This window comes from Capricornis sumatraensis, chromosome 3 (assembly GCF_032405125.1).
Source record: "Capricornis sumatraensis isolate serow.1 chromosome 3, serow.2, whole genome shotgun sequence".
Lineage (NCBI taxonomy): Eukaryota > Metazoa > Chordata > Mammalia > Artiodactyla > Bovidae > Capricornis > Capricornis sumatraensis.
This window is the reverse complement of record NC_091071.1, coordinates 134711452-134725301: the sequence shown is the minus strand read 5'-3', so window position 1 is coordinate 134725301 and position 13850 is coordinate 134711452. Positions and strand designations below refer to the sequence as shown.

At 43.9% G+C, this 13850-nt stretch overlaps 1 protein-coding gene across 1 annotated transcript in view; it reads left to right on the top strand.

The window, feature by feature from the left end:
• The window catches only part of MPP4 (MAGUK p55 scaffold protein 4), a 45244-nt gene that overhangs the window by 2782 nt on the left and 28612 nt on the right, over positions 1 to 13850 (top strand). Inside the window, exons 4-9 of the mRNA XM_068969282.1 lie at positions 3026 to 3106; positions 4957 to 5088; positions 6506 to 6587; positions 8125 to 8210; positions 10138 to 10209; positions 10660 to 10856. Coding sequence (XP_068825383.1) covers positions 3026 to 3106; positions 4957 to 5088; positions 6506 to 6587; positions 8125 to 8210; positions 10138 to 10209; positions 10660 to 10856 — 650 coding nt within the window. The remainder of the gene's footprint in view (positions 1 to 3025; positions 3107 to 4956; positions 5089 to 6505; positions 6588 to 8124; positions 8211 to 10137; positions 10210 to 10659; positions 10857 to 13850) is intronic.

The window sequence follows — 13850 nt, the reverse complement described above, 5'->3', positions numbered from 1 at the left end:
CATAGTGCTAGTTTAAATGCTCTAAATGTTTAATTGGTGACTATGCATCTAATCCTTGCTTCTAACTGAGCTTTAAAAGAAGAAAGACAATTGGCCTCCTGCCTCCCCAAATTAAAACAAAACACATTTCTAGAGAAATGTGTCCATTTCTCTTTTTCCCTAAAAATTCGACTCAGTTATGCTATGAAAACAGGATAATGTTTTTCTACTAATGATCTCCAATTTTACTTCTCTAGTCTGCACTTCTCCGATAAATTATACTCATATCCACTGTCTCCTGCCCATTTTACTGTTTAATGGACCCCTCCAATTTAACAGGTCCCAAACTGAGCTCCTGATCATCCCCACCCCAAAGCTACTCCTCCTCCAGCCTTTTCTATCTATTTTTTTCTTGCATGGAGCTTCCCGGGTGGCGCTAGTGGTAAAGAAGCCTCCTGCCAATGCAAGAGGGACAAAGTTGTAGGTTCGATCCCTGGTTGGGAGGATCGTCTGGAGTAGGAAATGCAACCCTCTCCAGTATTCTTGCCTGGAAACATTCCATCGACAGAGAAGCCTGGTGGTCTGCAGTCCATGGGGTTGCAAAGAGTCAGACATGGCTGAGCACAATTTTTGTTTTTGTGGTGCTTAAACCAGCATCTTTGGGATCATCTTTGACTTTCTCTTTCTCTCATACCCACACCCAGTCCTTCAGCTCTGGTTTCAAAATATGTTGAAATACGCCACCTCTACTGTGTCACTGCGTATAGCCATCATTGTCTCTTACATGGATAACTGCAGTGTAGCATCCTGCCTGGCCGTCTCCTTCTACTCTTGCTCCCTAACTATCTATTCCTGTCATGGCAGCCATTAAGACAGTCTGAATTAAAGATGAGTCAGAATGTGTCCCTTCCCTGCTCAAACTCTTCCTACAACTTCTCATCTCAGAGTAAACATCAAAGTTATCATATAGGCAAACATAGCGTTACCTCTCTTTGATGCTGACTTACCACCCTCTCCCTTATTCACTCTGCTTCAGCCTCATGAGCCACTTGTGGATGTTTGAATCACACATGCTCCTGCCGCAGGCCCTTTGCGTTTGCTATTACGTCAGTAATGCTCTTGCCTATATATCCACATGATATGCTTCTTCATCTCCTTCCAGTTTCCACTGAAATGTCAGCTTCTCACAGAGACTTTCTCTGGTCACCCCATCTAAAATTGCAATCCCCTCATAGCACTCCCTATCCACCTTCCTTGTTTTATTTTTCTTCTTAATTCTTTTCATGATCAAATAAAACTTTTTTTTTTTTACTTACACTTTTTACTTATTATCTGTGGCTCCTAATAAAAATGTAAATTCTATGAGTGTGGGGGTTTGTGTCTGCCTATTCACAGCTGTATTTGCATCACTTAAAACAGTGTCTAGGGACTTCCCTGGTGGTCCAGTGGCTAAGACTCTGCCCTCCCAATGCAGGGGACCAGGGTTCGATCTCTGGTCAGGGAACTAGACCCTGCATGTCAGAAAAAAATCAAAGATTTCAAGTGCTACGACTGAGACCCAGCACAACCAAGTAAATAAATACATACATATTTAAAAACAAACAAACAAAAAAACAATACCTAGCACATAGAAAATGTTCAATACATATTTGCTGAAAAATGAAAATCACTCAGTCATGTCTGACTCTTTGCGACCCCATGTACCGTAGCCCGCCTGGCTCCTGTGTTCATGGGGATTCTCCAGGCAAGAATACTGGAGTTGCCATGCCCTCCTCCAGGGGGAACTTCCCCACCCAGGGATCAAACCCAGGTCTCCTGCCTTGCAAGTAGATTCTTTACTGTCTGAGCCACCAGGGAAGCCCAATATTTGGATGTATAAATATAATCCATTTTATTTTTATTTATTGTCCACACCACATTAATAGAAACTTTTAAAAAGAAAAAAACAATAAAACCTTACAGCTGAAACTCCAGTAATCAACAACTCAAATTGTTCTTAGCTATCCATGGGGAAACACACACATGTGATTTTATCCAACCAGTCCATTCTGAAGGAGATCAGCCCTGGGATTTCTTTGGAGGGAATGATGCTGAAGCTGAGACTCCAGTACTTTGGCCACCTTATGCGAAGAGTTGACTCATTGGAAAAGACTCTGATGCTGGAAGCATTGGGGGCAAGAGGAGAAGGGGACGACAGAGGATGAGATGGCTGGATGGCATCACTGACTCGATGGACGTGAATCTGAGTGAACTCCAGGAGTTGGTGATGGACAGGGAGGCCTGGCGTGCTGCAATTCATGGGGTCGCAAAAAGTCGGACACGACTGAGTGACTGAACTAAACTGAACTGAACCCTAGTGAGTGGAGGTGAAGTTTGCTAAACCTCTTGTTTTCATTTGACTGGATGTGATGTTGCTTGACTGGTGAGCATTTACAGAGTTAAATTCTTGAAAGCTCTTATGTTCTATCAGAAGCCAGGTCTACACTTAAACCAAAGCAAAGGGATCCAAATTTATTCTAACACTTTTTTTTGTTGCAACAAACATTAAAATTACTAATCAAATAAAAGCCTTAAAATACAAATGATCATTTCATTTTTTAGTTGAAAAATGGAACATCCCATGGGATTAAAGCTACTTGATTTTCCAAGTAACTGAGCCTGTACCTGGAGAACTCAGATACCTTAACTTGCCCATAAAGCATTCACGTGAGCAAACAGTCACTTCAGAGGCACTGAGGGACACTGCCTTGGCACATCTGATCTTACAAAATTAAGTTAGTCCTTCTTCCAAGTCTGTGAGGTGCCAGGACAAGGGCTCTGTGGTTTAGATCTATCCCCAGTCTTGGATTCTACCTGCTGTAATGAAGTTTAGTGAATAAGGAAAAAATGCTAATTTCACCTGACTTTAAAGGTGAAGAAGAAAGCTTTAGTAACAGCTTTTCTTTAGGTAAATATCATGTCAATATACTTGTTATCCAACCTGAGTAATGTTAACTAGGTGATAAAGATTATTAAAAATTCACATGTATGTTTTCCCACCAACTAGGTAGTGAAGATACTACGCGAAACCCCCAAGTCCCCTGAGATCCAAGAGCTAAGACAGATCCTCCAGGCTCCACACTTTAAGGCAAGTGCTTGCTAAAATTGACAAGGTATAACCATTCAGCACATTGATAGAGTTGGGAAGAAGAAATAAAGATGTGCTCTCTGAATAGATGTTCTTTTACTGTATGTGGGTAACCAACAGATTATGCCAAAAGATATGGGACTCAGATCTGACTGATGGGTGACTTAATCTCATCGGTCATGGAGCCAAGCCGGCTCTATTTATATGGAGGCATTCAGGATTTCCCATGGCATCTTGTTTACCTCCTGAAAAGCCACCATTCCTCTAAAATTCTGGGGGACAATTAAGGCAGCATACATCCTTTTCAACTGGGAAATATTTTAAGTTTCAGAGATAAAGTGCATGAAGGTATTTGGAAAAAACAGTATAATAATGAATAGCTCTATGAGGGGGTATATAAAGAACATTTGATTGCAGAACAGAACCCTACCTTACAGGTTTTGAGACCAATTTATTAACAGATTAGAACTTTAGGAGAATATCTGCATCTGGAGCAATGGAATTTTTGAGTCAAAAAGTTTTATTTCACAAGATAAACCTACAGAATTTTCTCTGAGTTCCAACAGAGTTCTGTCCACCAATCTCAGGCAGAGTTGTAGAAAGACTACTTCCCCACCCCATGAAATGAAATTTTAACATACCAGAACTATTTGATCATACCCTAAACCAGGGGACTGCTTTTTCTCATCCTGTTTCACATGGGATCTTGGGTGTTACTGACAAATTAAACCAGCAAGATGTTTTGATTACTGCCTCTCATTCCTCTCATTCTACCTTGCCTGGGGAAACTATTACAATAACTATTTTGTAGTTCAAGTCTACAGGAGCACCATGGATTACATGGGTTTCCAGGAAATCAGACCATGACAGAACACATTTTATCAGAAATGAAAGAATAAATTGTGTGTTGCTTACCCTCTCTGCTCCTTGTTTCCTTATCTGTAACATGGGGACAATAAATATACTTGCCTCATGAAGATGTGTAGAAAAGGGAACCCTAGAAAATTAATGCAGCCCCTCTGGAAAACTGTATGGAGGTTTTTCATAAAACTAAAAATAGCGCTACCATCTGACTCAGCAATTCCACTCCTGGGTATATACCGCCCCAAAACACTAATTTGAAAAAAATCCATGCACTCCAACATACATAGCAGCACTATTTACAGTTGCCAAGGTATGAAAGCAACATAAGTGTCCATCAACAGACAAATGGATAAAGACGATGTGATACACACACACACACACACACACACACACACACACACACACACACACAATGGAATACCATTCAGCCATAAAAGTGAATGAGATTTTGCAATTTGCAGCAACATGGATGGACAGTTTGAGAGAATTACGCTAAATGAAATAAGTCAGACAGAGAAAGACATACTGTATGATAGCACTTATATGGGGAACCTAAAAAATACAACAATCTAATGTAACAAAAAAGGAGCAAACTCACAGAGAACAAGCTAGGAGCTACCAGCAGAGTGCGAGTGGGGAGGAGCAATACAGGAGTGAGGGAGTGGGAAGTATCGGCTACTGTGTGTAAGAGAGGCTGCAGGGATGTACTGTGCAAACAGGGAATAGAGCCATTATTTTGTAATAACCGAAAACGGAAAGTAAACTTTAAAATTATATAAAAATAAATTTTAAAAGTTAAAAGTATATGTATACCTGCCTCAGAGTTACTGTGACGATTGAGTTAATCCACGTAAAACACTTAGAACTGTGCCTGGCACGTACGTGTTGGTTGTTGTTATGTGTCTCACACAGTACTGAGTCGGCATCTTCTAGGTGGTTGCATCCTATGCGTGAGGTTCATTTGCCTTTTCCTTCTCTGTTTCCAGGCCTTGCTCAGCGCCCATGACACGGTAGCTCAGAAGGACTTTGAGCCCCTTCTTCCCCCGCTGCCAGACAACATCCCTGAGAGTGAGGAAGCAATGAGGATTGTTTGCTTGGTGAAGAACCAGCAGCCCCTGGTAAGGAAATCTTCTTACTACTATCTTTTCATTTAGGATTACACCAGGGCAAATTGGGAGCTAAGTTATCTCTAGTAGTTACTTGGGCAATATGTTTTTAATAAAAATTTTCTTTAATTTAAAATAAGCAAAATATTTCAAAGGCCATACACAGAACCACTAGCAGTTTTCCTTATGCATGTGTTATTTAAAATAATAATTTCTCTTTATTCAACTATTAACTTCCCCCACCCAATCAAGGATATATTTGAGCTACAAATTCTTCTCCCTTTTGGTGAGGGTTATGTGTTTCCCCTTTTCTGCTGATTTGCTGATTACCTACCTGTCTTTCTGACTTTATCATAGCAATCCTAATCCCAGCTAAGCATGGTTGCCAACAGAATTTTGTAATGCTTGTCTGTCCTGTTTCTTCAGTTGGCCAGAGGAAAGCAGTCAAAATCAGTGCTGCTGTACTCTCTCCTCACATGATTCTAGAAGAGATCAGAGCTTCATCTTAGAATTCTTGAAATTTAGTGTGGTAGGCAGCTTGAAATAACTGTTGGGCAATATTCTTGTCTATGATCGCTTATAGTGTAAGGCACTTAGGCAACATGAGGGAATCCATGATAATAATGGCTAAAATATATCTTAATCAGTTTTGCCTGTGATTTCAAACACTTTACAGGTTGTAATGTTTTCACCAGGAAAGATTTCTTCTTAAGGTTTTTCTTTTTTAACAGCTGTGAGAAAAAAGAAATTATTTTATTATTTGGCTCTGTGACATGTACATATATTTCACCTAGTTGTAATGTATTTGCCTAAGTTTTTTCCTCTGTTAAGGGGAAGCTAAGTCATGCATTAGAGAAGAAAATGGCAACCCACTCCAGTGTTCTTGCCTGGAGAATCCCAGGGATGGCAGAGCCTGGTGGGCTGCCGTCTATGGGGTTGCACAGAGTCGGACACGACTGAAGCAACTTAGCAGCAGCAGCAGCAGCAGCAGCAAGTAAGGCATTAATTTGATTTTCTAAGCGTATTTCCTTTGATTAGGTTGGAATCATGGAAGTTCTGTTTATCTCTGGAAGGATCTCAATATTATTTGATGTCTATGTGGTTGGATAGAGACTCTGGCAGACCTGAGCGAAATGGCCTTTCCTTTTTGATGACATGGTATACATATGGCCCTGAGCGTGAGTGAGTGATAGTCACTCAGTCGTGTCTGACTCTTTGAGACCCTATGGACTGTAGCCTACCTGTAGGCACCTTTGTCCACAGAATTCTCCAGGCAAGAATACTGGAGCGGGTTGTCATCTCCTTCTCCATGTTTGACCCTGGTTGGTATGAATTCCTTTGTTTGAAAGACCAGAACGACCTTGAGGGAAGCCCCCAGGAAAATGGTCAAGTTAGGTAAAAAGTGGGTTCCACTGTGCTCTCTTCCTAGGGAGCTACCATCAAGCGCCACGAGATGACAGGGGACATCCTGGTGGCCAGAGTCATCCATGGTGGGCTGGCCGAGAGGAGTGGTAAGCTGGAGCAGCGGCGTGCAAGCATGACCGGGAAGACAGGGGACCCCTGTCTCCTGTGTGAGATCAAGCCTTTAATAAGTTCCATTGCTTGGTTACTAAGAAGGAAGACAGAAATATTCCAGAGAAACCAACCCTATTGCCCTTCCTCACCAAGTCCCTCCATCCTATGCTTTAAATTAATTTTCTTTCACTTTACATTCCCACATAAACCTAACAAGCTGAGTATCATCATGCCACTGTATAGATGAGGAGACTGAACCTCACAAAGATTAACCACCTAACTTGCTTGAGGTTTCACAGTTTGAGTTAGGGTTCACGTCTAGGCCTGCCTCTCTCTCTATTGCCAACTTTCGCTCTCCACTTGGTCCTTCTGCTTTCTAAAAGGCACAGCTCTTCCACATCTTCAGACCATCACTGCTTGCCTTTTCTATCTGGGAGCCGAGTTTCCTTCTTTTCACCGCTGCGCTTCTGAAACCAGCAGGTCTGTACTTGCTGTCTTTTGTCCTCACTGCTCATGACCCCAGAAACCTGGTGTGGAATTCGTACACCAACGTTCTTAGAGAAATTACCCAGAGACTTCCTAGTGGCTACGTCCACTGGCCCTCCCTTCAGCCTCAGTTCTATACCCACTCCAGTGTTCTTGTCTGGAGAATCCCAGGGACAGGGGAGCCTGGTGGGCTGCCGTCTATGGGGTCACATAGAGTCGGACATGACTGAAGTGACTTAGCAGCAGCAGCACATTTGATGTTGTTGAAGATAGCTTTCTTGAAATTTTCAAGATGCTTCTTGTCTCCACTGTCTTACCTCATAATTCTCAAGGCTTAATCTTAACCCCCAAGTTTCTCTACACTTTCTCTTTTGAAGAATACCCCCACCCCATTTCCTTTTCATTTAACATTTACTCACGACCGTGACATCTTTATTTTTATTTTTTAAATTTAAGTGGTGCTGAGAAAACTGGACAGCTACCTGTAAAAGAATGAAATTAGAACACTTCCTCATACCATACACAAAGATAAACTCAAAATGGATTAAAGAACTAAATGTAAGACCAGAAACTATAAAACTCTTAGAGGAAAACATAGGTAGAACACTTGATGACATAAATCATAGCAATATCTTCTGTGACCCACCTTCTAGAGTAATGGAAATTAAAAAATAAATAAGTGAGACCTAATTAAACTTAAAAGCTTTTCCACAGCAAAGGAAATTATAGACGTCTTTACTTTTAGTGTTATCTTCTTACCAATGTTCCAGTTCCATTTTACAACATCAATTAGTGAAAATAAAAATATCACCTATAGTTAATGCCCACTGTTGGTGAAAAGGTAGAAAAATGCAATTCTCATGTACTTTGGTGGTGCTGTAAATTCAACTAACCAGTTTGCTTTATTATTACTATTATTTCACAGTAAAATTTAAGATGTCAGAGCATGCTTAGGTTAGTGAGTTTGTTAAGTAGTGCTGGGATGGCTACCGCCATTTTTGCGAGTTGTTTGGCATCCCTCTTTGTTTTGTGTTCCGGTTTGCCTAGGGCTGTTATACGCCGGAGACAAACTGGTGGAAGTGAATGGAGTTTCAGTTGAAGGACTGGACCCTGAGCAAGTGATCCACATTCTGGTAACAGTCTCCTCCTCGCCTTATCCATGACTCACGGCCATGTTGCATCCAGCCCCTGGCGTGTGCGCCGTAACTGGAGGGGGATTCGAGTCCCTCCCGGCAGCCTACTCTCTCCAGGCCCTAGAACTTGTCTGTTTCTATGCATCTTGTCCCCCTCACCTGCTCCCTTTCCCCAGTTGATCTGGACCCTGCTGGAGAAGTCCCTTCCCAAGCTGTTCTTTCAGCCTCAGGAAGACGGCCCAGGTCCTCATCACCTGGGTTGCTCTGCTGGAAACTGAGCCCAGGGTGGGCAGAGTGAGACTGTGGAGGAGAGTCTGAACTTGAGCAAACCACCCCTTGCTCCCCTAGCATTTTTATGCAGTTTCTTTGAGGCAGCTTTGAGGTAGAAAAGAAGTCCCCAGAGGGCAGCATATGGGGAGGGGGACATCTTTGCTGGCCCTGCCAGTCCTTGTGGTTGAGATGGGGATTTATGACCTGATTATATGAGCTTTTGGTTTCTTTTCAGTTCTCATTTCCATCCTTCAAACCATTGCTGGGGTCACTGTTCAGCTGTCAATATAACCATAGCGTCATGCCCTGCCCACCTCTCCCCATGCACACCCCCACTGTGGGGCCTGAGGTCGATTATTATATATTACATGTACTAGTGGTTCTCACACTGGGTTCTTGTGGGAACTCTAGATTTTCATAGATGTGCCTTAGGGACTGAGATGAGAAGTGGTATAATAAAGAGTAAGTGTCACTTCAGTCGTGTCCGACTCTGTGCAACCCTATGGACTGTAGCCCACCAGGCTCCTCTGTCCATGGGGATTCTCCAGGTAAGAATACTGGAGCAGACTACCATTTCCTTCTCCCAGGGCATCTTCCTAACCCAAGGATTGAACCTGAGTCTCTTGCATCCCCTGCATTGGCAGGCGGGTTCTTTACTACTAGCGCTCCCTGGGAAGCCCCCAGTAAGGAGTATATCAAGAACCTAAATATTTTGCAAAGGGCTCAGACGGTAAAGCGTCTGTCTACAATGCGGGAGACCCGGGTTCGGTCCCTGGGTCAGGAAGATCCCCTGGAGAAGGAAATGGCAATCCACTCCAGTACTCTTGCCTGGAAAATCCCAGAGGAGCCTGGTAGGCTGCAGTCCATGGGGTCACAAAGAGTCGGACACGACTGAGCGACTTCACTCACTCACTCACTCAGTCATGCAAGATTCTTTGTGGTTTAAAATGTACTGCCAAAAGAGCTTAAAGGACTGTTGATCACAGATACACATGTGTCCACCACAGTCCTTTTGGTACCAGCTGTGGAGTTACCACGACAGTGGGATCATAAGATTCCTGAGTGAGAATGAGATCTTTCTTGTTCATCTCTGGATCTCCAGTGTGTGGCATGGTGTGTGTCTCAAGGAGGGTGGGTGGGTGGAGGGGGGTGTTCCTACCTCCCTTATCAAGCTAGGAGGTTCTCTGTCTCCTCCACTATTAGTTTAGAGGCTTGTCAGTAACCCTCGAGAAGACTTGGGAGCCCTTTATCTTCTTCCCCATCAGATGAGACTGCCTGATACAGAAACAAGTGTTCAGGAAAGACTTCCTGACAGAGACATGAGGAATGAAAGTCAGATCAAGAGTTCCTCTCCCTCCTCATGCCTTGGGGGAAAAAAGAGCTTGCTGAGTGTGGTGTCCTGATGAGAGCAAGGTGGAGGGTACTAGGAGAGTCCAGCCTCAGGACCCTGGACCCCCCACAGCAGGACAGAAATGAAGCTAAAGTTCTTCTAATGTCCATTTCTGGGTGGTGATATTTAGCTGCTGAGTCCTTGTAAAAGCCCCTGTGGGAGATGTCACCATTTGACCTGCACACATTGCTTTTAACTTTCACCTGCCAACCCCTGATAACCCAGTAAAGTCTGAGATTTGCCATTCTCTCCTCTGACATTTTCTAGGCCATGTCTCGTGGCACAATCATGTTCAAGGTGGTTCCAGTTTCTGACCCTCCTGTTAACAGCCAGAAGACGGTAAGAATGAACTGAACCTTCAGACGCACACACAGTAAATCCTCCACAACAACAGCAAAAAAAAAAAACTTTATATTTTACTACTATCCTCTGTAATGTGTTGATCATTTGTTCAATATTGCATTGCATATTTTTCAACACTGATGACATGAGATGCAAATTAGTAAAGGAACACAGTAAGAGGAGATGGGGTATTGAGAAGTTCAGAAGTAACGTCAGGACTGGTGAACATTTGAGCAGAGACTTCGCAGAGCTAAAAGATTTTATTCCCAAAGTCACTTTTTTTTTTCATGGCTCTTAGGCTCAGTTCAAGAAGGGATTTCTTCTTCTTGGTGAAGATGGAGAGGAAAGATAGCACCAGTAGGTAGAAGAGTGAGAGAGATGATTTTAAGTCTTAACAACCTGGAGGTAAGGATTCTTCTGATGATGTCGTCATGTGCCTACCATTAGGTGTATGTTCGTGCCATGATCGAGTACTGGCCCCAGGAGGACCCCACCATCCCTTGCATGGATGCCGGGCTGCCTTTCCAGAAGGGAGACATCCTCCAGATTGTGGACCAGAATGATGCTCTCTGGTGGCAGGCCCGGAAAATCTCTGACCTTGATACCTGTGCTGGGCTAATCCCTTCTAACCAACTTCTGAAGAGGTAAGAAAAGCCATCATTCCTGGACCCAAGACAAGTCATCAGGAAATAAAACATTTCTCCGGTTTTTGCAATTAAGGGAGATAAGCAGTGTTACTGCAGTTAAGATAAGAGGAGAGACAAGCAGATAGATGAACACACACTGGTCTGTAAATCCAAATGTCAACTTGTCAATATGCCCTAAACATCTTAAATACCAAAGGGACCAGGATAAGCATATCAACTAGAAAAGAGAGAATAGTACTTGGGAAACTAAAGTTTAAAAGGTAGTTCTGACTCCCTCTATTAACCTTTCAAGGCTGAGTTGAAAGCTCAGTTACTGAATCTCAACTCATCACCATCGCCTTGGTGCTACTGAAGTCCAAGGAAGTGATTAGAGACAGAAAGAAGATAGAATAAGAGGCCCAAGACTCAGCCAATGTTAAGAGATCACAAAGAAGAAAATGGAGCCAGGAAAAGAGACTGAGAAGGATTTGCCAATGAGACAGGATGAAAATCGAGATGGTAGAGTGTCCTGATCAACTATGTTCACCACTGCTGTGGAGACTGAGAATTGACCACTGGATTTAGCAAAGGAGGTCATTGGTGATCTTGACAAAAGCAGTTTCAGTGGAGGGGTGGGCCAAAATCTGAGTAAAAGGGGATTTGAAGACATTGACACCTGAGCACGGAAAAGTCTTTGCAACATTTTGTATAAGGCAGAGCAGAGCAGTGGGAAAATAGCTAGAGGAGAAAGTAGAGTGGTATGAGAGTTTTTAGGTGGGGTAGATAATGCTAATGGGGGAAATCCAGTGAGAGGGAAACTTTTCTGATACAGGAGAAAGAGGAGAGAATTGCTGCTGTTATCAGTCCTTGAGGAGGCAGATGGAGAGGTGATGAAGTCTCTAAGTAGAGGGGCTGGGCTTGTACAGGATTCTGAAGAGTTTACCCACAGTACTCACAGTAGTAGAGAGTGCAGAGTGTGGGCACAGCTGAGGATGAGGGATATGGTGTGAGCTTATGCAAAGTCTCTTCCATCTGCTCTTGTTTTCTTATCAACCAATGTCATAGCTGAGAGTAAAGTGGGTGGAAGGTTTTGGGAAGGAAAGAGGAGAAAGCTTGAAAAGTTTCTATGAGAACGGGAGAGAAATTGATTGAGTAAATGCAGTATCATCAGCATTAAGGGCCCACTTAGGCTTCAAGTTCATAAATTTACAGTCAAATTTACATAAATTTGGTCAGCTTCCTGGGAGGACAGGTCCAGACTAAACAGAGAGTCAGACTTAGCAGTAAATCAAGAGAGGGAGAAGAGTATTTTCATGAAGTATCATGACATTTATGTTAAGGAGGGAGGTGACAGTGTAGGATCAGCGGAAAGGAAGTCAGGTCAGTGGATTATAGGTTCCTATGAGGTTGATAGATGATTGGAGTGGGAAGACAGAAATTGCTGGTAGAAGAAAGGGATGCTAAAAATCGAAATAATAGAGATTGTAGTTTTTGGAACTGAAAGGTCTAGGGGATGACAGTGGGAGGCAGTAGCTAAGGTCATTGGAAGAGAGGAGATCAAGGAACCAACAGGCCAGGGTGTTGGAAGAGGCATTAATGTGCCAAATAAAATCATCATGAATTATGATGGAGCAGTGTTAAGAATATGGGAGTGAGCAGGAATCATCTGAGAATGGCTTCCAGAAGAGTCAGGAGGAGGGTATTCAAAATGAGAGCCTCTTCTAGGGAAGAGGGAGAATGGTCTGGAGATGACAGGGCAGAGAACCCCCACCTCCAGGCCCTGTGGGGTGAGGGCCTCGTGGTATGCTGGAGCCGGCCCTCAGAGCCCATGTGCACCCTTCCTCATGGTCAGTGACGTCAGGGGTGGCAGCTGGAAATCAGTCACAGTGGGAATGTTGACACGACCAAAGTCAGCTAAGCTGTGCATCAGGATTCCCCTCCCCCTCGAGTCTGGGCTGGTTACCCACACACACCTGGGAGCAGGAGACGAAAGGGGAGCAGGGACCTCCAGGGACCTGGGTTTAGTGAGGGCAAGAAGACAGAAAGTGAAAGTGCAAGTACTAGTCACTCAATCATGCCTGACTCTTTGAGACCCCCATGAACTGTAGCCTGCCAGGCTCCTCTGTCCATGGAATTCTCCAGGTAATACTTCTCCAGGGAATCTTCCTGACCCAGGGATTGAACCCAGGTCTCCTGCACTGCAGGCAGATTCTTTACCATCTGAGCCACCAGGGAAGCTCCAAGAAGGTAAAGTGTTGTGAGAGGCTTCATTAAAGCTTTGCTACCAGTTCCAGAGGGTGTGTGAAAGGGTGTCAGGGAGTGGTGGGTGGTAGATGGAACAGGGATTAAAGTGCGGAGGATAAGGAATGACCCGAATTTGGGGGCTGAGGACACACACAGGGATAAAGGCCTAATGAGATTAGTCTTCATGGTCTCAGAGCAGGGAGTGGTGTGGAGGCTCTGGTGGGGATCTTGCAAGGAGCACACAGAAATGACAGGCTTATTGGATTAGTGCAGAAATAAAGGGCAACAGAAGGAGTTGAAATCCATGTGGCTCTAAAGGGACTGTGGAGAGCCTCACAGCTTGGGAGGAAAACCAGAACATGCGGTGAATATTCTGAGACCTGCTGGAGCAGGCTAACACACCGGAGACAGGGGTGCCAGGGCTCACACGCTGAAGCCCTGGGCATGTGAACTAGGGTCATGGGCTAGGTGTTAACTCTAACTCAGTTTGGCTCTGAGTTTGCTATGAGGCAGGACAAAATAAGAAAGACTGTACTTTTGGAGAACGTATTTGACAATGTGTGTGGAGGCTTCCCTGGTGGCTCAGATGGTGAAGAATCTGCCTGCAATGCAAGAGACCTAGGTTCGACCCCTGGATCAGGAAGGTCCCCTGGAGAAGGGAATGGCTATCCACTCCAGTATTCTTGTCTGGAGAATTCCATGGACAGAGGAGCCTGGTGGGTTACAGTCCATGGGGTCGCAAAGAGTCGGACTTGACTGAGCAACTGA